This window comes from Cotesia glomerata, linkage group LG4, assembly GCF_020080835.1.
Source record: "Cotesia glomerata isolate CgM1 linkage group LG4, MPM_Cglom_v2.3, whole genome shotgun sequence".
Lineage (NCBI taxonomy): Eukaryota > Metazoa > Arthropoda > Insecta > Hymenoptera > Braconidae > Cotesia > Cotesia glomerata.
In genome coordinates, this window is record NC_058161.1 from 6,695,453 (window position 1) to 6,715,727 (window position 20,275).

Sequence of the window (20,275 nt, forward strand, 5' to 3'; positions counted from 1 at the left end):
TTTAGTTTTTTTTTTTTTAAGGTTTTATTATTAAAATATAAGTATTTAGTAATAAAAGAAAAAAGTTTATTTCTAATAAAATTTTTTAAAATTATTAATTAAATATGATACTAATGATAATTACACCATTCACCTATGAACTTTTATTAATAAAAAATATTTTTGCAAAATATAAAAATTATTTATATAAATTAAACTTTTTTAAATTTGATGAAATAAATTTTTTAGAAGTAGAGTATATAAAAATTATCAATTATAATTATAGTTTGATTTGTTTGTAGCTATCGTTGGTAACTGTGAATGAATTGAGTAGTGAAAAATTATTAATGAACAAAATTAAATTTTGTAACTTAAAAATTTTATGAATAAACAACTGATGTAAGAAAATTATGTGAAATTGAAAATGATCATTGAATCTATTAAAAAAATAACTATGAATAATATAAAAATCTTAATGTAAACTTTTTATGACTTATCATTGAATGTAAATAATGGAAGTTTTTCAATTATTTGAATGAAAATTATTAAAAATAATTATTTTTTCTTTCCTCTTTCATTTGAAGAACGACCTTGATAACCGGTTGATTTTTTACGACGATACACTTTTCCATGAGTAATAATTGGTTTTGGAGAAGTGGAAATTGTAATAGCGGAAGAGCGTATATGATTATCGTGAATTTGATCGCATGATTTTATTGGTTTTTCGTCGACTTTGGTGGTTGTGTCATCATTTTTGTTTGGCCCGAAGAGGTGCCCTACAATGAAAATTGATAAATCAAGAATTTACAAAAATTAAAAGCTAGAAAAAAAAGGCTAAATGACAATTCGCATAATTACAATAATTTAATTATATACTTACGATCATTATCGTTATCAATCGGCTCTGGACTTGAGCTTTTTGAGCTCAACGGCGAATAAAAAGCTGTGTCTCCATCTTCAGTACTTTTAGGAGAGTAATAATCTTGTGATTCTTCGGAATATTTTTTGATTAAATGTTCATTTCCATTTAATCTTTTTTTCTATAATATTTATTTTATTTATAGTATAAAAGTATAAATTATTATTATTGTTACAATAAAGCTAATAAAAAATATAATTAGTGTAAAGCGAAATAAAAGCGAGTTGTCACATAGCCGGGCAAAAAATTTAAGAAATCTTACTTCAAGGAAAGTTTCATACTGTTGCATCATCAAATGTTGTTGAGAATCTGGTTTAAAATCATCTACAATATTTTTTATTGAATCAACATCTTTCAGTAACTCCGCAACTTCTGCCTGTGTTTCTTGTTCATCTTCATCAGGTATCTCATCATCAGATCCATCTAATTCTCCACTATTGTCTACTTGCTATAATAATAAAATTACATTTTACAAGAAAACAAATTAACCCACAAAAACATAGTTCTTATTAATGAATACTGAAATGATTACGTACAATTTTAAAACTATTATCATCATCTTCAGATGGATATTCAGAAGCATTTGAATCAATCCTTGATTTAAAAAGTTCATATTCAGCATCAGATTCGTCAGATGATTGAGAATAATCTGAGCTGACTTCAGAAAATTTACGTTTAGGATCTCCATCCACGCCAACAATTAATGGTTCTGTTACTGGTGTTGGTTCCTATAAAAAAGAAACTAGTGACTTAAGAACTTTATTTGTTGATTGATAAATAAATAAATAAATTTAAACATACAAATACAATACTAAATTCAATCGAGGACCAAACAATACAAATAAACTTACAGTTTCGTTATTAGTGTTCAGACGAACCCTCGTCGGCGATGGCGAGGATTTCATTTTACCAGCATCAAGACAAGACAGACTGGATAAAGTAATTTGAATCGACTTCAATAAACTTCTCTTAGCTTCATTTATCCGTAAACTTCTGTCCTACACCCCCCACCACCACTACGATATTATTACATTCAGGATACCTCAAAGGATATAATATAATTATATAGTCTACACAAAGGTCTAGAGTCTAGACAATTAAACTATCTACAGCAAAAATTTATGACAAATTACAAACAATAAAAAAAAAAGTCATCTTACCCGTAAATTTGGTTTTATTTTTCTCATTCTTTTACCACCATTCAATCTGATTACTCGCAAGCGTCTTCGTGTTTTTTGCAGAGACTTAACCTGTCACAATAAATTATTTTAAATATAAAAAAAATTAAAATAACAATAAGGTAAAAGACCCAGTTATTGACACTGGCCTAGTTGTTTGAAACTTGCAATTTTATTCTAATTAAAAAAATAAAATGTTCTGAAAAAAACAATTATTTTGAAATTTATAATTCAAAAATTATACTTATTAATTTTTAGAGTTGATTCGTTTTTTTTTTTTTTTTTTTTTTTTTTTTTTTAATTAAAATAAAATTGCAAGTGTCAATAACTGGGTCTTTTACCTTATAAAAAAAATTTCAATAAAATAGTGTATAATAGGATACATACAATGTCAACCGGTTGAATCTGAGGGTATCCAAAAATCCAAGCTCCAATGTTCCATGTTAATCTGAAGCTACGTAAAACAACTAAACTTGGTAGAAAAAAGATCCAAGGTAGAGGTCTAACCAATTCTATCGTTTTAAATGATTTTCCATCTTCCTCAGCAATTACTTCACTATAGGGTAAACTCCATTGTGCTGTTTTTTCAACAATATTTAAACTGCGATCGATAAATCTTATCAGCAATTGTCCTATGGTCAAATGAGATATTTTATCTAAAGACCAGGCCATTGCATCACCGACACTCTCAGCCATTTTTAGTATCTGAAAAATTAATTTAATACTTATTATTAATTATACGCAAAACCCAAATAAATGTACTAAATTAAATTTAACAATTCCTAGTATATACGGATTAATTTATAAATTTAGATAATAAATTAATTTTTGATATACGCACACTAAAAGACCACAACGACATTTTGATTATCTTAAGAGGACTCTGTAACACGAGACAAAATACTTTAGACAGTAATTAATAATGAGGCATAAATGATAAATAAACAATAATAATTATTATTATAGATAATTTATGTATATCTACATAGCCTTTGACGACCTTTCAATCAACACTTTGCTCTTTTATTTTTATATCCTATTCTTAACGGCACAATCCAAGTTAAATCCTTGTAACACAATTAGAATTTTTATCTTTAGTAAATACAACCCAATAAGAAATAAAAATAAAAATAATAATAATAATACCGGCTAAGTTTTGGCTTATCTAACTATTTAAGAATGTCTCATTTAAGAAAAAAAATCTATTTATAAATATACGTACTCTTAAGAACTTAGTGAGTAAGTACAAAGTTCGATGATTATTTACAAATACATTCCGGTGATTTTAATCAATTAATCTACCGTAAGCTGAACTTATTTTTTTCTTCAGCCAACAATCAATCTATAGTCTTCTATTTTTAATAATTTCACAAAATATTTTAAAAATACTCATTGAAAAATTTTATCATGAATAAAAGATTATTCTGTTAAATTTTATTTTTTTTTAAATATATATTTATGAATATCGTTCTTTAATATAATTATCAACATATTTTAAGTAATACCGTTATCGTATTTTTCTTCAAATCCATTTGACCATTGACTCATCATCATAATTTAAGATATAATAATATATTAAATATAGAACTAAAATTAACGACTTACTTATCTTGTATTATTTTTTTGTTGTTTCTATCGATTCGCCTGTGTAAAATCAATATCAATATAAGGTCTTCTTAGATGATGCCGGTTTACGTTTGGCGTAACTGCGTCAATGGTTTACAAATACTATGAGCTTACTTGAATTTCAGATTAAGACTGCTGAAAATTCTAGACACAAGTACGCACTTCCAAACTTGAAGGAGACACAAGACGCACTGACATGACGATCTGCAAGAAAACAAAAATGTTTAGTATACTTATGTGGTGCCTGTATATGTACACGCATATATCTTACCGAATGCTTTTAAAATGAATAGGAAAAACAAGTGGGGAGACCTTTGACCAAAAGTTAATAAGCATTACGATTCGCGCCAATATTGTTTACAAATATGCGAAAACATACGAAGACATACGACTTACTTAAGCGGGTGAATTTAAATTCAACAGTTGCAGGTTTGCAGTTACTAGTTAAGACTGTCGTACTAATACAATAAGATCTGTCATTAAAACCTGTATTATAATGTACATAATTTAAAATAATTAAAAAAAAAATCCATAAATTATTAATTTTTTTACAGAGTTTTTGGAGTTCTTTTTCATAGCATCAGCTGTAGAGTGACACAGTTTTAACCGAATTGATATGCAGGAGTCTTAAGTATTTCTTTGCAGCTGCGCAGAGTTGTCAGACTGCTAAACTCCTTATTAGAATCTGCAATGTCCAGTTACGTTGATATAAACGCGCGGCAAGGGTTCTTTAGAGAATTAAGAAATAATTTAATTTACATAGTTGAACGATTATAATATTTTCAAGTTTTTTAAATCAATCGTTGTCTTCTTTAGTATTTTATCCTGCACAAGCATATTTTACACCAACGATTATGCTATGGGTGAAAGAAAACGCGAACGTGTTCAAAAAAGGTATATTATTTTTATTCATTTTATCTTAACTCGAGAATTGATAAAAATTGTTGTGATAAAAAAAAAAATGAAAAAAAATTGGAGATGCCGGGGATCGAACCCGGGGCCTTTCACATGCAAAGCGAACGCTCTACCACTGAGCTACATCCCCAAGATTGATAACAAGTGCTTCTAATTTTGTATATGAATTTTTGCATTACTAAAAATTTGGGAATAACAATACCCATATTATTTTTTACGATTAAGTCAAAAATTGAAGGTTTTTTTTTCGTAATTGTACAAATAAGATTTCCAGAGTAATTTTTTTTTATAAATTGAAATTTTGAAAAAATTAGGCTTATGGATTCATACCATGCTTTGTGAAAATACAAATCAAAGATATTTAAATAGATATTTTTTAAATTTGTGTTAAAATTTATTATTCATGGTACTAATAGATATTACTAACTGATTAGCTTAGGTATATTAGTAGTTACAATACTGTAAATCTTTAACTATTATTAACTTCGGTAACTATAAATTCTCTAGCTATCTATGAATAATTGTAATGATTAATACTTTGCAATAATTTCATGATAATATGGTTTATATGTGCAGCTAATTTATTGCTGTTTCCATTATTTTTTTATGCTACATACTCAAAGCTGTTTATAACATCAGACTGTCAGAGATCAACTTTAATCGATAATCGCTATAACCAATTACATGTATAAAGATGTAAAAAAAACCTACTATTATTGAATAAAAATTTTATAATGAAAAAAAATCAATGGGCCGGCAACTTTACTTATTGATGGTTCAACAAAATATTGTTCTCGCTTCTCTTTATTCAATAATCTTTCAATTCTCGATGTAATTAAGAATTTCTTCAAGCTATTTTATTCTATAAATAAGACAAGGCAATTAAAATAGTAATTTTATCAAGTAAAATAAAAAAAAATTGGGAAAGGTCTAAGCTTTAATGAAAATTGATTGCATTCACCGGTTCATTACTTAAAAACTAATTCGGGCCACTATAGTTACGTGATTTGCAAGCATTAAGTTCGATTGAAATGAACCGCAGAATAATCAATTCGTTACGGATGAAAATTAACTTTTGATAATATGTCTTAAAAATTATCGTATGACCTGATTGTTATGTAGAGCGATTTTGTGATAATGATAACACTATTTTTGACATTGACTTGTTATCAGTTAGTATAATAGAACAAACCTGTTGACAGTCGAGTGTATTTTGTACTCCGAATATAAATTTGGAGTGTAGTAAAAATTTTACAATTATAATAAATAGCTATACTTTAATAATAATAATCATTGTTATTATATCATGAGCGGACTAATTAATATTCATTTCATAAAGATAAAAAATAAAATAATTGAAGTATTTTAAAATAAAAATAGACGAGTGGATGAGATAAGAGACCTCGCGTGTCTCAAGAAGTCTCAACACAATAAAAGTTCTAGTAGACGCGTTTATGCGAGATTTAATCACGTAACATAGTGGTAGAATTATAATTGGGCTGGTGGATTTATACGAGTGTGTAGCGATAATTGTGCGTGTCAAGACCTGAATAGTAACACACGAATGTTCGGCTCGCTACTTAATGGTCTTACGGGCCAATAATATCTTCACTTACCCTAAATATGTAAATTTATTAGGGGGATGTTTAAATTGAGGTCACCAGGTCGGATTCTGACCCTGCCTACTGAACATAACAGTGCTAAGCCGTAACTCATGAGGAATGATGACTCCGTTTCTCAGACTTTTGGTCAACGGCATAGATCACGACTATGTTCAGATATCTAATTGTTGTATTTATTGATTTAGTCCAACTCTATTACTTATTGATTTTTAGTAGATCTCATAGAAATCTAACTATTGAGTTTGGTCCTCATGATGGAACTTTCGAAAAATTTTACTATTTCCTGGCTCAGCTCGTCGAGCTGGTTCAGAAAATATATATCGACGTTCTAATTAGCAAATTGTTTAACTCCATTTCAGAGAATCTTCCATTTGTACGAAAAAACAATTAGTTTAAAATTTATTATCACTTTAAAAAACAATTTAATATCTAATAGAGGTATAATATTTTAGTTTAAATCATTCAAATAATTTACAATTAGACTATTGCTACATCAAAATATTAAAAAATCACCCTCTAAAAAATAAGGAGTTAGCAGACCAATTGCTAATTAGGCCGTCGATATGTTTCAAAAGTATATATACGTATGTATGTATATATATGTCGGAGGAACATTGTTAGGGGCGGTAGAGTCCATCGGATTCATTTGTTCCATGTTTATTACTTTACAATAATTAAAATATAACCCTGATTTTAATTTAAAATATAATGTACACTAACTCGTATAAATAATACTACAGCTACAAATAGTCTTAATGCAATATAGCCCACTGACTTTACTCTTACCCGTTGTAGAAACTAATTTGGTAGTGGAATTTTATTGTTCTATTTTATGTAAAAAAATCCGTAGATTACGAAAATAATAATAAAAAAGCTCAACTCCCCCGCGTTTTTTAAATAAATAATAAAATTATACTAGGGTCGCTGAGACACCGTGTTCGGATGATAACTAATTATTTAAATACAATTAATATATAAAGTAAAAGCGTTGGGTAATAAGACCGAGAACGAATCAGGGGTCAGCAGGATATGCTCGATGTTTTTACTCGATCAATGCTCAACCAGCACTATTCATCTCAGTACCCTAAGTACTTCTCCTCTCAAAATATTTTGACAGCCCTCATTGTCTATCGATACCTCTAACTATATACCCTTTACTCCTATCCTGTCACTTCGACTACGTTTAATGAGACCACTGTCACTCCGGGCTCAAGCCCATCGCCATAGCCATAAAAAATATAATTGGATTAAGTCATAAATATTAACTAAATATTCTATGCTTTACAATTTTTAGAAAGACAAACTAAAATTTTGGGAATTTTTCTGTCTCTGGGAAAACTCAGCTCGATACTATCTCCGACATATATAAATTGTTGGATTCTCTGAGCAAAAATAAGTCCAGTTACAAAACTTTTAGTTTTATATTTTAGATATTTTGTCTTAGAAATATTTATTTTAGAAAAATAGTATTATTTTATTTCATTAGTTTTTAATTGTGAAAAACACATTTAAGGCACATTTGTGCAGCTAGAATAAGAAAGCCTGTATAGGCTTGATTTTATGACTTAGGCACTTGAGTCGTACAAAGGACTCATTATTTTACTTTGTACAGTACAATCAAATATTATGGTCTTAGTTAAGAAGAAAAACATGTGTTTTACTGAAGGCAATACAGAGGGTTAGACCTCACAATAGAATAGTTTTAACATGATAGTTAGTCTGCGACTAAACTCTGTCAAGTAACGACACTTCTCTCGATACGATTCTTTTAAAATAAAGATTCTATTCGAATCACTCTATGTGGATAATAATATTGTATTTTCTCACTATTTATTATCAATCCTACATAAATATATATGTCGGAGAATAAAGTACAGCGGAGTATTTTCTGACAAAGTGATGAGAATGTTCCTTAGGATATTTCTATTTTTAATAATTTAAAAAATGTACTATTACTTTTAATATGTTGTAAAATAAGGTTTAACAAAATTGTTTTATTGCGGTAGGCTTAGGCCTAGGTAGACACATGGTTGTCAACGTAGTCGGGATCCCAGGACGATAGGGGTATCATAAAATTATTAAGGAAAAGGGAAATATGCAGCAGACAGACTAAGTATTTGAGAATAGTTTTGGAAAAGACAGTCTTGCTTTGGAATTGAGATTGAACAGACGTCCTGGTGATCGCGAATTTGTTATTTCTTAAGTTTCGGTCTATCGCAAGTTATTTTTAATACTGTTTGCGTTCTAAATTAAATTAATCTTATATCGTATTTTGTGTACTACTGTGTAAATGATAAGTGATAATTAACAATTCTAAAATATTTGATCATACGAGTTTATTTACTCATTCTTATTAATTGATCTTGTAATTGTGAATATTAATTAATTGTAATAATAAAAATGAGTGAATCACAAAATGCTGAATCTCCAACAAAAGTTCCTGCCTCTCCGACATATATATATACGGTATAGAACGCGGCTTGTCACGAGGATAGCGTTTCCAATTCATAATGGATCTTTTCCAAACTTAAAATACTTATTCTACAGACAAATACCAAAGTCAAGTTAAAAAATGAGCTTAACCGGTCAAGTAGTTCAGAAATGACAGGGTTTAAAATTTTTCTGTTGGGATTATGGATATATAAGTAACAGTGTATCTTTTAAATGACTGAAGATTTTAATTATTGGAAAATTGTCTTTTATTAAAATAGAGTTTTGGGAGTGTGTTTGAACACCAAGGATCAGAGAGAACTAACTGCTTACAAATATATTACTACCGTTATTCTTTTACATCCTGTAACATTTAGTGTTTATACAGTCTAAACAATGCTCGAATTGTACCTAGTTTTATGATTTGTAGTTCGAGTACTTTAATTTATATTTTTCGGAAATAATAAAATAAAACCTTTTTCAAGAGTGACAATGTTTTCACCAAATGTTACTCAAAGATGAATACTTTTACTTTCAAAATAAAACAAACTTAAAATATTTAAAATATAAAATCTTAAGGTAGTACCTCCGCGACAATCCAGATCAAAAATTTTGACTCGCTATCCATGTTATACGTATCGACAGAGCTAAGGTTGTAGGTTAAGATTTTTTAACGTTACTGTACTCGTCACTACTATATTCTCTATACATATACACACACACTACGGTTTCAGTGACTAGCGGCTGTTTTTTGTACCCCCTCTCCTAAAAATAATCCTCTAAAAGTGAAATTGATTTTAATTAATCTCGAAAACTACATGGTAAAAAATTTTCATTTTTTTTTTAATTGTTCGAAATATCATATTCTTCAATCTACTAGTTTTTTGATAAAGTCTTGAAATTCTTTCGATGGAAAAAATTAAAAATACTGTCATTTTCCCACGCTTCTCCTATGTTACATGTACAAAAATGTCATTTTCAATTGCAATTATCTCGAGCTTGGTGTGGTAAATCTTCTTCAAATTTTAACAGCATATGTATTATGTATTTAATGACTTATATTCAAAGTTTCGAGGATTTCTTGAAATATTGCTTTCATAACCGTACTACCTTAAAAGAGAATAATTTTTGTAGACGAACTCAATAATTCAACATTTTCAATATCGTAGAAATTCATATTTTGGTAGATTTTTGAATGAAATAACTTATCAAATTTTTGTAAATTTAAGCTTGAAGCTCATCAAACGAGCTTCATTTTTTACGTCATTTCATTTTCCTAGACTGAAAATAATCTACTCGTCTATAGGAATTTAATGAAATGTTACTAGTGCATTCGTTTCAACGATAATACAAATTTTTCGTAACTTAGGGAAAAGGTATTTATATTCTATATATGTAATTGAAGTATTTAAATTGTCAGTATTTTGATTTTATTTTAGTAAGAAATCTACTTCCATTTCGGCTGCCGAATGACAATTTTATGTCTTAGGCCTTGCACTGATTAATCGATCATTGATTAAGTATCCATCAGCACGTAGAATTGTCTTTGATGACCTCAGTAGCTCCAAAATGAAAAAATATGATAAAAGTTAATGAACAAATAATCAATTTTAGTGAATCGGACAAAAAATTTGGCAGCGGTGGGATTCGAACCCACGCCTCCGAAGAGACTGGTGCCTTAAACCAGCGCCTTAGACCGCTCGGCCACGCTACCGCCCTTTTTTCGAGTTCCGTTTGTGATATGAACGTGTGCACATCGTGTGCCTTTATACTACAACGGAATAGTTAAAACTACTGTACAAAATTACGATTAAAATACAAAATCTTATCCTATTATTGTTGGCGATATTTTCTTTACCTATTGAACAACCAAAAATAATTAAACGGATCGTGGTTTATTAAATATTAATTAGCGTGGGCTAGGAGAAATCCTAAGCACATTGCTAACCTAAAAATTCAAGTGAAAAAATGAACAGCAAAAGACGAAGATTTGAAAGTAAGTCTTCCGAGGACTTAACCTAGTTACTAAATGCTAAAAAATTAAAAGAACTAGAAGGATTAACAGTGACAACTAATTTTTAAAAATTTTTTTTAAAAAATAAAAAAAAAGTGATTGCAACACCGAACCTAAAAGCCCCAAGGTCTCGATCGAGTTCGTCAGAGCGTCCGGAAGATGGCAGTACTAACAAGAATCTCAACACCAAGTCGACGGATGAGTTTAAAACCCCGCGGAAATTTATTCGAAAACGAACTCTTTCAATCCAGCCGATAGATAGCGAAGCTGCTAGCACGTCGAATAATTTTGATCCACTTGATAATATTATGATTTGCGATTAAACTGACCTCTTGGGACAAGATAATCAAACACAAAAAAATAATAATAAATCAAATGTCAGTACAAAACATAACCAACCGCCAAAACAAAACAACTCCAATTTAAATCAAAATGTTAACAGTACTCCATTCAAGCTTAAGTCCAGGCCACCACCTATCCATGTATACACCAAAAACATGAAGACACTGACAAAAATAATTACAGATGGAAAAATACCTGAAGGAGATTTTTGGGTTAGATACACCGACAAGGATTATATAACAGTAAAATCTCTAAATATTGAAACATACAAATTAATTAAAGAAATATTAAAAGTTAATGAAGTTCAATTTTATCCTTATACACCAAAAGAAGATAAAAAAATTTCTCTTGTTCTAAAGGGAATAAAATCTGAATACGATGAAAGTGATGTGATCAACAGTATCAACAGTAAAAATTTAACAAATGTCAAGATTGAACGAGTGACCAAATTACAATTTGATCTCAAAGTTGCAGATAAATTCTATTTCATAGTGCAATTATCTAATGGAAGTAAACCTGCTGAGCTCACCAGGATAAAACGTATGCTTCATCAAAATATTCGCTGGGAAAGACTCAAGAAAAAAGCAGCGTTTCAATGTAGACGGTGTCAACGCATTGGACACTCGAGCAGCAACTGTAACCTAGAATACAGATGTGTAAAGTGCGGGAAAAACCATGGACCAATAAAAGAGAGAGGCAAATGTGAAATAAACGACAAGATAGATAAAAAATTATTGAAATGCATCAACTGTGGAGAGAGTGGACATACAGCCTCTTACAAAGGTTGTCCTTACCTCGCCATGGCACAAGGTGTCAAAAACCAAACCCATGACCTGAGAAAATATATAAAATCAAACAAAATTAACAAAATCTCTAGGACAGTTAATCCAAATTTCTCATATGCCAATGTCATGGATAATAATAGTGCATTCCCACCGCTTCCAAGAAGATTCAACGTCAATGAAAGTCCAGAGGATACTCTAAGACCTCCTCCAAACAATAACTCAGCTCAACACACTGGTAATAACTTTACTTCAATCGAGAAAACCTTGAATCAATTTAAAAACAGTATGCTCAATATTATAAAAGAACAATTTACTGAAATGAATAAAAAAATAACTGATAATTCTAGAAAAATTGAATTCTTATTATCTACGTTCGACAATGAATAATACTCCAATCGAAACATCAAACAATTCAAGTGACAGACAGGAAAACAGTGATTCCATAACCAGCAACTTCAAAATATGTGCAATCAACGCCAATTCAATAGCAACAAATAAAAGAAGACATGATTGAAAGGTGTTTATCAATACAAATAAAATTGATATAGCACTTATTTCAGAGACAAAACTTAACAATAAACACAAACTAAGTTTTCAAAATTATTCTTTTATAAGAACTGATAGACCGTACTCCGAAAGTGGCGGAGATACAGCTATTTTAATCAACAAAAAAATAAAATTCGCATACATCTCATACCCAAATGCTGCATCAAATAAAATAATTGAATATACTGTCATAAAAATTCAAGATAATGCCAATAACATATTATACAACAAGATGTGTGAAGACTTTAAATTAAGATCAGATAACATCTTTTTTATCTTGGCTGGAGGCTGGAATGCAAGAAACACCATCTGGGGTGATAAAAATTTAAATGAAAGAGGCGCTCTCCTACACAAATGGATTGAAGATGCTGGAATACACAACAAAACAATCATGTACACACCGAACAAACCTACCTTTCCAAGAGCTGGATCCTTCCTAGACCACTGTTTGGCTGACTCTAGAATCACTCTCAGAGGACTAATAAATGGAAAACTGACCACTCTTCCCTATGATAGTGATCATAATGCTATCTGTTTTATAATTGACCATAATGATTTTCTAAAAGGGATTTCAAGTTCACCAACACCAACTGCAAGATATAATTACAAAAAAGCCAACTGGACCAGGTTTGCTGACTACCTAGAAGACAATATTGCTGAACACTTACCTCATGATAGAAATTTAACAATAGAAGAAATAGATTCCAATATATTAATGCTTGAAAATCACATACAGGATGCAATCTCTGCAACAGTTCCCATAGTTAAAAATAATATTAAAAGAGGCTGTCAAAAATACATTAACCATAAAATCATTAAACTCCATAAATACAAATCAGCCCTGGTAGCTGAATTGTTTAAAAACAAAAATAATAAAGACCAAGTTAAATCAATAATAAAGCTGGTTAACAAGCAGTTAATCAACGAATTTAAAAACTCCGAAACAGCATACTAGGAAGGCTTGGCCAAAAATATTAACTACAGAGACTCAGCTAAATTTTTTCCAAACATTAATAGACATTTTAGATATAAAGAACCGCCACGTATAGAAACATTGATAATAAACAAAAATAGCCCATTAATCTCTGACCATACACTCAACAATTTCAGTCCAGCAGAAGATAAAAATAATTACATCATTGATCAGCCAATTGTAAAACTGAACATCATAGGTAAATACTTTGAATCCATAAACTCACCGAGATACACAAATCAAGGCACAACGACCAAGCAATTTGCAGATACAGCAGCAGAAGACATAAAATCAAGAATAGATAGTTACAGAAGATATAATTTCACACACACTACCTTTTCAAGAACGAATCCCGCTCATTATCCATCGCAGAATCAGGAGTCACTGAATTTTTTGCATACATATATACAAGTAGCCCTCACTTTGAAGACAGCCAATAATAAAACTTCATCAGGTATAGATAATATACCGATGATAATTCTAAAACATCTACCAGCTTCAGTTATTAAAGATTATACCATAATCTTTAATAACTGCTTCAACCACTTACTATCCTACACGATGGAAGAAAGCCAAGGTCATACCAATAAAGAAAAAGGATAAAGACCACTCCAAACCAGCAAGTTATAGACCAATCAGTCTCACTTTTAACATAAGCAAAATCTTTGAGAAACTTATCAAGACCCAGCTCATGAATCACGTCAATGAAAATAATATCCTACCAGATAACCAATACGGTTTCAGAGCTAGACACTCGACTGTCCATGCAATAAATAAATTTGCATCCGACATAAACAAACATCTTTTAAACGGTAAACTGGTTGGCACAGCTCTCATAGATCTTGAAAAGGCTTTTGATTCAGTGTGGCTGAATGGCCTCATATATGTTTTAATACAATTAAACTTTCCAGTGACCCTGATTCTACTAATATACGATATGAGCCATGGCAAATCTTTCATCGTTTGGGATGGTATCAACATATCAACTTCAATATTCAATATACTAGAAGGATTACAGCAAGGGACCGCCACTTCGCCTATACTGTTCATCATATTCACAAGCGCAATTCTCAATAAATTTGGTCTCAATTCAGGTAACAACACATACAGTGGAGCATACGCTGATGATGAAACAGTTTACGTTGCAGATAATAAAATACCGGTCATACAAGATAAGTTAACAAAAATAATTAATGAAAAATACCATTGCTACAAGTCATGGAACCTTAAAATGAACCCAGATAAAAGTGAGACAATATTATTTCGAAAGACTGTAAATGAAATCACTCCTCCTACAGTCCTACTGATCAAGAACTTTCAAATCACCATCACAGACAACAACACAGGTGAAAAATTTAACATCCCAAATAAGGACATGGTCAAATATCTGGGAGTTCATTTTGATTATCTGATACGCATGAACAAACATCATGCTATTCAACTCAAAAAAGGTAAAAATGCGTTCAGAGCAAATTCTCGTATTTTCTACAACAGAAATATATAAACAAAAGCAAAGTTGATTTGCTATCAATTGCTAGTCAGACCTATCATCAGTTATGCGGCTCCAATTTGGTGGAATGTAGGCCCATCGGTCATGGAGAAGTATCGCAAGTTTGAAAGATCCTGCCTAAAAACCTGCTTAGGCAGATACCGTTCAGCTGAGTCCAATTACATCAAGCGACTCAGCAATAAAGAGATCTACGATCTAGCAGATATTCCCAGGTTTGATAACTTCTGCCTTACCCTCACTAGGAACTACTTCAGTACCATGTACGAAATTGGTAATGACATAATTAAGAATCTGAAGATCGACAACACCGAACTAATGAGAATAATGGCCGGAAGCAACTACAGTCCTCCAGAGCTATTCACCAACCTTGACCGCATGGGCTGCATTCAAAATGAATTCAATGTGCCTATTATATACCACATTAGAAGACACTGTGCAAGAAAATCTATCTTCACAGATATGGACCATCTCCCATCAGAGTCCATAGTTTATTCAATGGCACTCCCGGCCAGAGACCATGATAGCCTAGACAAGCTGAATGAAAAATACTGGTGGCTTCATGGTGAAGCTAAGCATTTAGATGAATTACGACGGAGAGCCAGAATCAAGAAACAGCAATTTCAACAACAGCAAAGAGTACGATCACTCTTAAACAGCCGAAGACGTCACAGGCAGTAAACTCTTCTGCAACCGTAGAATTTTGTAAATATTGTATATATTGTAAATTTTTTTAACCCTTATTCCTTCCTAATACTCCCCTCCTGACTCCTTCTCCCATCCCTTCATACCGCCTTGAGAAGGTAAGTTAAAGTTGCAATGGTTTTTTATATTTTTAAATTTAAAATTTTTCCATAGCATTAAATATATAACTTACAGTACTAATAAATTTACTTTTTATACTAAGAGAAAATTAATAATTTAAGAAAATATCTATATTTTTTCACTAATCGATTTTTGATTAGAGCATCATGTGATGACATATCAAAATAAATTATATTAGTGTTTAAGTTTTTTATAAGAATATTATTACTTAACTATGTAAAAAGAAAGCATTGAAAATAAAAATTCTTTTTCAAACCAAAAAAACCGCCCTTTTTTTGGCCAGGCCTCTGGTTAGAGTTCGATTGATGTTTCTTGAAGGAATTGTTTACATAAAACTAAAAAAAAACTGTCTTTTTTTGATCGGAACTCAGGTTGGAGATCGATTGATGATCCTTCAAGAAATTGTTTGCATTCCATCAACACTCAATGACATGGTAGCGTGATACATTGACATCGGTCCAGACCCAAGCGACCTCGAAGAGACATCGCCGGGGATCTCGCGTCAATACAGCTCGTTCGTGCATGGTAGTCGTTAAATTTTATATCATTTCCAACATTATGTACATGGATACTAGAGTCTGAAAGAATTTTGCAAAAAAGATATCATATACACTGATTAAGAGCAAGAAAGAAGGATAGTATGTACGATGGGGTGAAAAAGGGTGTGAAAACTTTTGTATACAAGGTAGATCGATCCATCTCGTCTGGAAGACTCCCACAATTTATATCTTTCTCTCTCTCTCCCTCTCTCTTTCTCTCTACTGCTTTGTCTTCTCGTTTATGTAGAGGCATGCCGAGCCTGTACGTACCACCCTCTTCCTGTTCTTCGACGTGGATCCCTCGACCCCACCTTAGTTTGCTTCCAGGAAAACTTGGACTACAAGGTATCTCAGTTTGCGCTGGGCAACCACCCAGGTTGATTTACTTAAAACAATAACTAAAATTAGTTATAAAAGTTTCAAAATGTAATTTTAAAAAAATTATGTAGTAATTAAAAATAAATAAAAATATATTTACAGACGTAGACCATCGCTACGAGGAGCTCAAAAGTCTTCTTCAGATTCTGAGGTAGCTCTGTTAAAATTTCGAGATCGCAAGACTAGAGCTCGGGATTTGCTCCCATGGCCAAAAGCTCTCGAAACACTCACGGTCGACGAACTCGCACGTTACAGGCGTAAGCGAGTACCAGATAGTCCAAAGGACACCTTGGGAGCTCGTAACTATGAAGATAATGACCATGAATTCGAAAATCTTTCCACGGAATATAGGAGAGCTTTTAAAGCTACCAGTGAAGAATCACTATTGAGAGCCGACGATGAGAAAATTTTCGCTCACAATTTTGCTAGCAACTATTCTATTCAATCAATAAATAATCCAAAAGTTAATATCAATGACAAGTCGATGGAAGCTATTGAAATTTCTCAGGTTCCTGATGTTGCGAAACGGTCACCTATTCGCAGGTAATAAAAAACTGATTAAAATAAAAACAATCAATTTTTATAATGATCAATTAATTTTACTTTCTAAGAGGGACAAGTTTAAAACACGGTGGTGCATTTTATACCGACACTGAGTCAGCAAACTATAAAATATATGAAGGTATCCACCGTGCAAAACTGGCACGCCGGCCGACTTCCTTGAAGATGGAGGGAGACATGCGAACTGTCACGGAACAGTGTGAGAAGTTCATCGAGTGGTTGAACGTCAGTAGACCAGAGCTCGCACGTATACCAACTAATTTAAAACTAGAAGGACAATTTGAGACGTCTACGGAGAATCATGACCAGTATGTGCCATTCGTTGGAGCCAGAAGACCGGAAATACTTCGTCAAAGAGCTCATCTGAAACTTGAAGGAGAATCGAACTTTATTCCCGAGTATACTGCTGTTTTTAAACCTCATATTACTCGAGGTATGTCAATATAATTAACGTTTCAATTTTATTTTTGAGCTTATGTAAAAGTTTGTACTATATTTTATTTACTTGCTCATTTCTACAGAAAAAAGATCTCTAAAAGTGCCAGAGTCCCACTTAAAATCTGGAGGAGAATTTACCGGCAGAACTGAGCATTATCAAAATTTCCTCGATCCTCGAGGTGCAGTGCCTATGGATCAGAGTCAAGAACATGTTATTCATCAGATTGAAGATTCGAAACTGCAATTGGAACGTCAAGAACAGGAATGGAAGAAAGAAGAAGACATGAACATTCTGGTATCCAAACTGGAAGATCTCAAAGGACCACCTCTGGGGATACCTGAATATAAAGATGCCTACAAAGTAAATATATTACTTTTATTATAAATAAAATTTTTTATAATAATAAATTTGGCTAGAAAAAAAATAAAATAATATCAAAAATTTATTTAGGACTTCCCACGAGAAAGACCAAAATTATTAAAACCCGAGGATGAAATAGGTCGCGCAGATGGCTCGAAAGTTAATTCATCAAATCCAGGAAAATTTTCAACAAAAATTGACCAGGATCCTGAGTACAAATCTATGTATCTCGATAGAGGCCAGCCAATTTATCGCAAGCCACCATTGTCGCGAAGACCATCAGTAGCTTCTTCAGGTTTCAATAGACGTCTAGTACCTGATTTACGACAGTATCATCCGACCAGTGAAGTTAGATCTCAATATGTGCCTTATGGTAATGTACCACGAACAGAAACACTTAGAAGGCCAGTTAATTTACGTCCTGAAGGTGACATGAACCTTCATCCAGAGTATCGTGATGCTTATTGTACAAAACGAGACTACTCAGTCACAGATGTCAAAAACCAATATCGTGATCGTAGTCTCACTGATTTTCGTAGACATCAAAATAATTGGCTCACTAATAATGATAATAATAACAACGATGATCAGCGTGGTATAGAATATTCTGAGTGCGATCAAAATGCATTCCAAGTACTTCACTCACGAACCCAAGATGATACTGTTGTCAATAAACCGCCTGTTAGAGGGAGAAGGTAAATATCTATGACAATGAAGTTAGCAGTCACTTGACTATTTTTTAATTTTTTTCAACAAATAAATTTGTTCCAAAAAATTACTTTTAAAAAATTGCATTTTTAATTTTTAGAAATTTTTACATGTCAATTTTTTTCTTCTCGTTTTTTGTACCATAATTTACTTGTTACAAAAATTTTTTTAAATTATCAAATATCTGCTAAATTAATTTTCATCAATATCTTTTTTTAGCGTAACTGTCATTAAATGTAAAATAATATGAAAATTAAGTTAGCCGACATCTAAAAATTTTTAGAAATTTTTTTCTATTTAAAAAATTATTACAAAAAAATAAATAAAAAATTTTCATTTGTAAAAAACTTGAAAAAACTATAAGTGCAATTTTTAAAAAATATTTTTTTTTGTTTTAATTTAATTTGAAAAAAAATTAAAAACGTCGGCTAACTTTAATATTATTAAAATAATAATTACCTGATTTTTAATAATACTAAAGTTAGCCGACGTTTTTAATTTTTTGATTTTATTTTCAATAATTAAATTAGAATAAAAAAATATTTAAAAAAAAATTGCACGAATAGTTTTTCAAATTTTCTACATGTGGAATTTTTTCTTTTAATTTTTTTGTAATAATTTTATTAATAAAAAAATTTCTGAAAATTGTCAGATGTCTGCTAATTTTATTTTTATGATTTTTAGGGGATCAAAGGGGTCAATGCAAGTATCAAGACCAACTAAATTGGATTTAACTAATCCAGCAACGGACAATCGCTCTCCTAGCCCCTCGTACCGTCTTCATGTTTGCAACGTAGATGACGAACCGCGAGGCTTTTTACCACAACGTCCGTCTCTACAACACAACTCTTCGAGTCCAATACAAGCTTCAGGCATTGACGACACAAGGTCTTATTCTCCGAGCTTTGGAAAAGAATTAAAACATTCCAATGACAACAATAATCAAGCTTTCGTTGTTCTTGACAATGCTAGTACGTCAGCAGTAAAAGTACCAGAGAGCAGTAAAAAACGTTTCGATAGAAATTACAACTATGAAAGTAGTGAATCTAGAAGAAGTAGAAATAAAACACCATCTAATTGGATGCCTCCATGGTATGATAATACCAATACAACATGAATAATATTTAAAAGTGCCTTAAATAAATTTAATCCGTTCAATTTTATTTATATCAATTGAATTGTTTAAAAAAATAAAGATTAATTACATACCTTATACGCATTATGTATGACAGACCTTCGATACACTGATTTGTTAATTACACGTAAATATTGTTACTTTTTATTTAAACTATGAAGAATGACGTTATATTTTTTTGATAAATTAATTATACTTATATTATTTTTTAAAATCATTATATTTATATTCCGTTGTAACTGCTTTACTCTAAAGTAATTAATTTGTTAATTTTCACCAAATAAGAAAAATATACTGCGTAGTTTTTTAACAAAGAACGAAGAGTCAATTACAAAATGGCTTTCTTAGAAACCTTTCTTTTCTTTGTTGTTTACATATTAATTTTCGGTGTCGGATTTCCGTTATTTTGACTTGAGTGAACTAAAGTAAAATTCCGAGCGATGTCGTTAAGAACCGAACAGCAACGACTCTCAGACCCAACAGGAATGAATCAG

General features: G+C 31.2%; 2 protein-coding genes and 2 non-coding genes across 10 annotated transcripts; 1 reads left to right on the forward strand and 3 right to left on the reverse strand.

Annotated features, from left to right (window-relative positions):
- Positions 1-397: 397 nt before the first annotated feature.
- Positions 398-3,899, reverse strand: LOC123263733 (YTH domain-containing protein 1-like). 7 transcript variants are annotated; one of them, XM_044726691.1, is made up of 9 exons: positions 3,682-3,899; positions 2,918-2,959; positions 2,464-2,781; positions 2,059-2,148; positions 1,750-1,896; positions 1,435-1,626; positions 1,161-1,346; positions 860-1,019; positions 398-743 (listed from the first exon to the last, which is right to left on the reverse strand). In XM_044726691.1, exons 2-9 carry the CDS (start codon positions 2,936-2,938, stop codon positions 535-537), a joined length of 1,323 nt encoding a protein of 440 aa, XP_044582626.1. In that variant the 5' UTR covers positions 2,939-2,959; positions 3,682-3,899; the 3' UTR covers positions 398-534. The 7 variants fall into 7 exon arrangements, with proteins under 7 accessions (XP_044582626.1, XP_044582625.1, XP_044582630.1 ...); XM_044726690.1 differs by having other exon boundaries at positions 398-755; positions 3,682-3,898; XM_044726694.1 differs by having other exon boundaries at positions 700-746; positions 856-1,019.
- Positions 3,900-3,959: 60 nt separating this feature from the next.
- LOC123263729 lies at positions 3,960-19,861 on the forward strand. The gene is made up of 7 exons (XM_044726677.1): positions 3,960-4,177; positions 4,257-4,596; positions 16,681-17,121; positions 17,190-17,572; positions 17,661-17,938; positions 18,029-18,633; positions 19,331-19,861. Exons 2-7 carry the CDS (start codon positions 4,562-4,564, stop codon positions 19,761-19,763), a joined length of 2,175 nt encoding a protein of 724 aa, XP_044582612.1. The 5' UTR covers positions 3,960-4,177; positions 4,257-4,561; the 3' UTR covers positions 19,764-19,861.
- Positions 4,676-4,747, reverse strand: Trnaa-ugc. Its single transcript has one exon. It is a non-coding gene; the product is annotated as a tRNA-Ala (tRNA).
- Trnal-aag lies at positions 10,302-10,383 on the reverse strand. Its single transcript has one exon. It is a non-coding gene; the product is annotated as a tRNA-Leu (tRNA).
- Positions 19,862-20,275: the final 414 nt, after the last annotated feature.

Bases quoted from the DNA above. Each gene is read 5' to 3' on its own strand.
- LOC123263733 (XM_044726690.1), bottom strand. From the start codon at position 2,938: ATGTCGTTGTGGTCTTTTAGT. The intron at 2,782-2,917 runs GTGCGTATATCA...TTAATTTTTCAG, and splicing joins TGTCGTTGTGGTCTTTTAGT to ATACTAAAAATGGCTGAGAG. The intron at 1,627-1,749 runs GTAAGTTTATTT...TCTTTTTTATAG, and splicing joins TGAACACTAATAACGAAACT to GAACCAACACCAGTAACAGA.
- LOC123263729 (XM_044726677.1), top strand. From the start codon at position 4,562: ATGGGTGAAAGAAAACGCGAACGTGTTCAAAAAAG. The intron at 4,597-16,680 runs GTATATTATTTT...ATATATTTACAG, and splicing joins CGCGAACGTGTTCAAAAAAG to ACGTAGACCATCGCTACGAG. The intron at 17,939-18,028 runs GTAAATATATTA...AAATTTATTTAG, and splicing joins AATATAAAGATGCCTACAAA to GACTTCCCACGAGAAAGACC.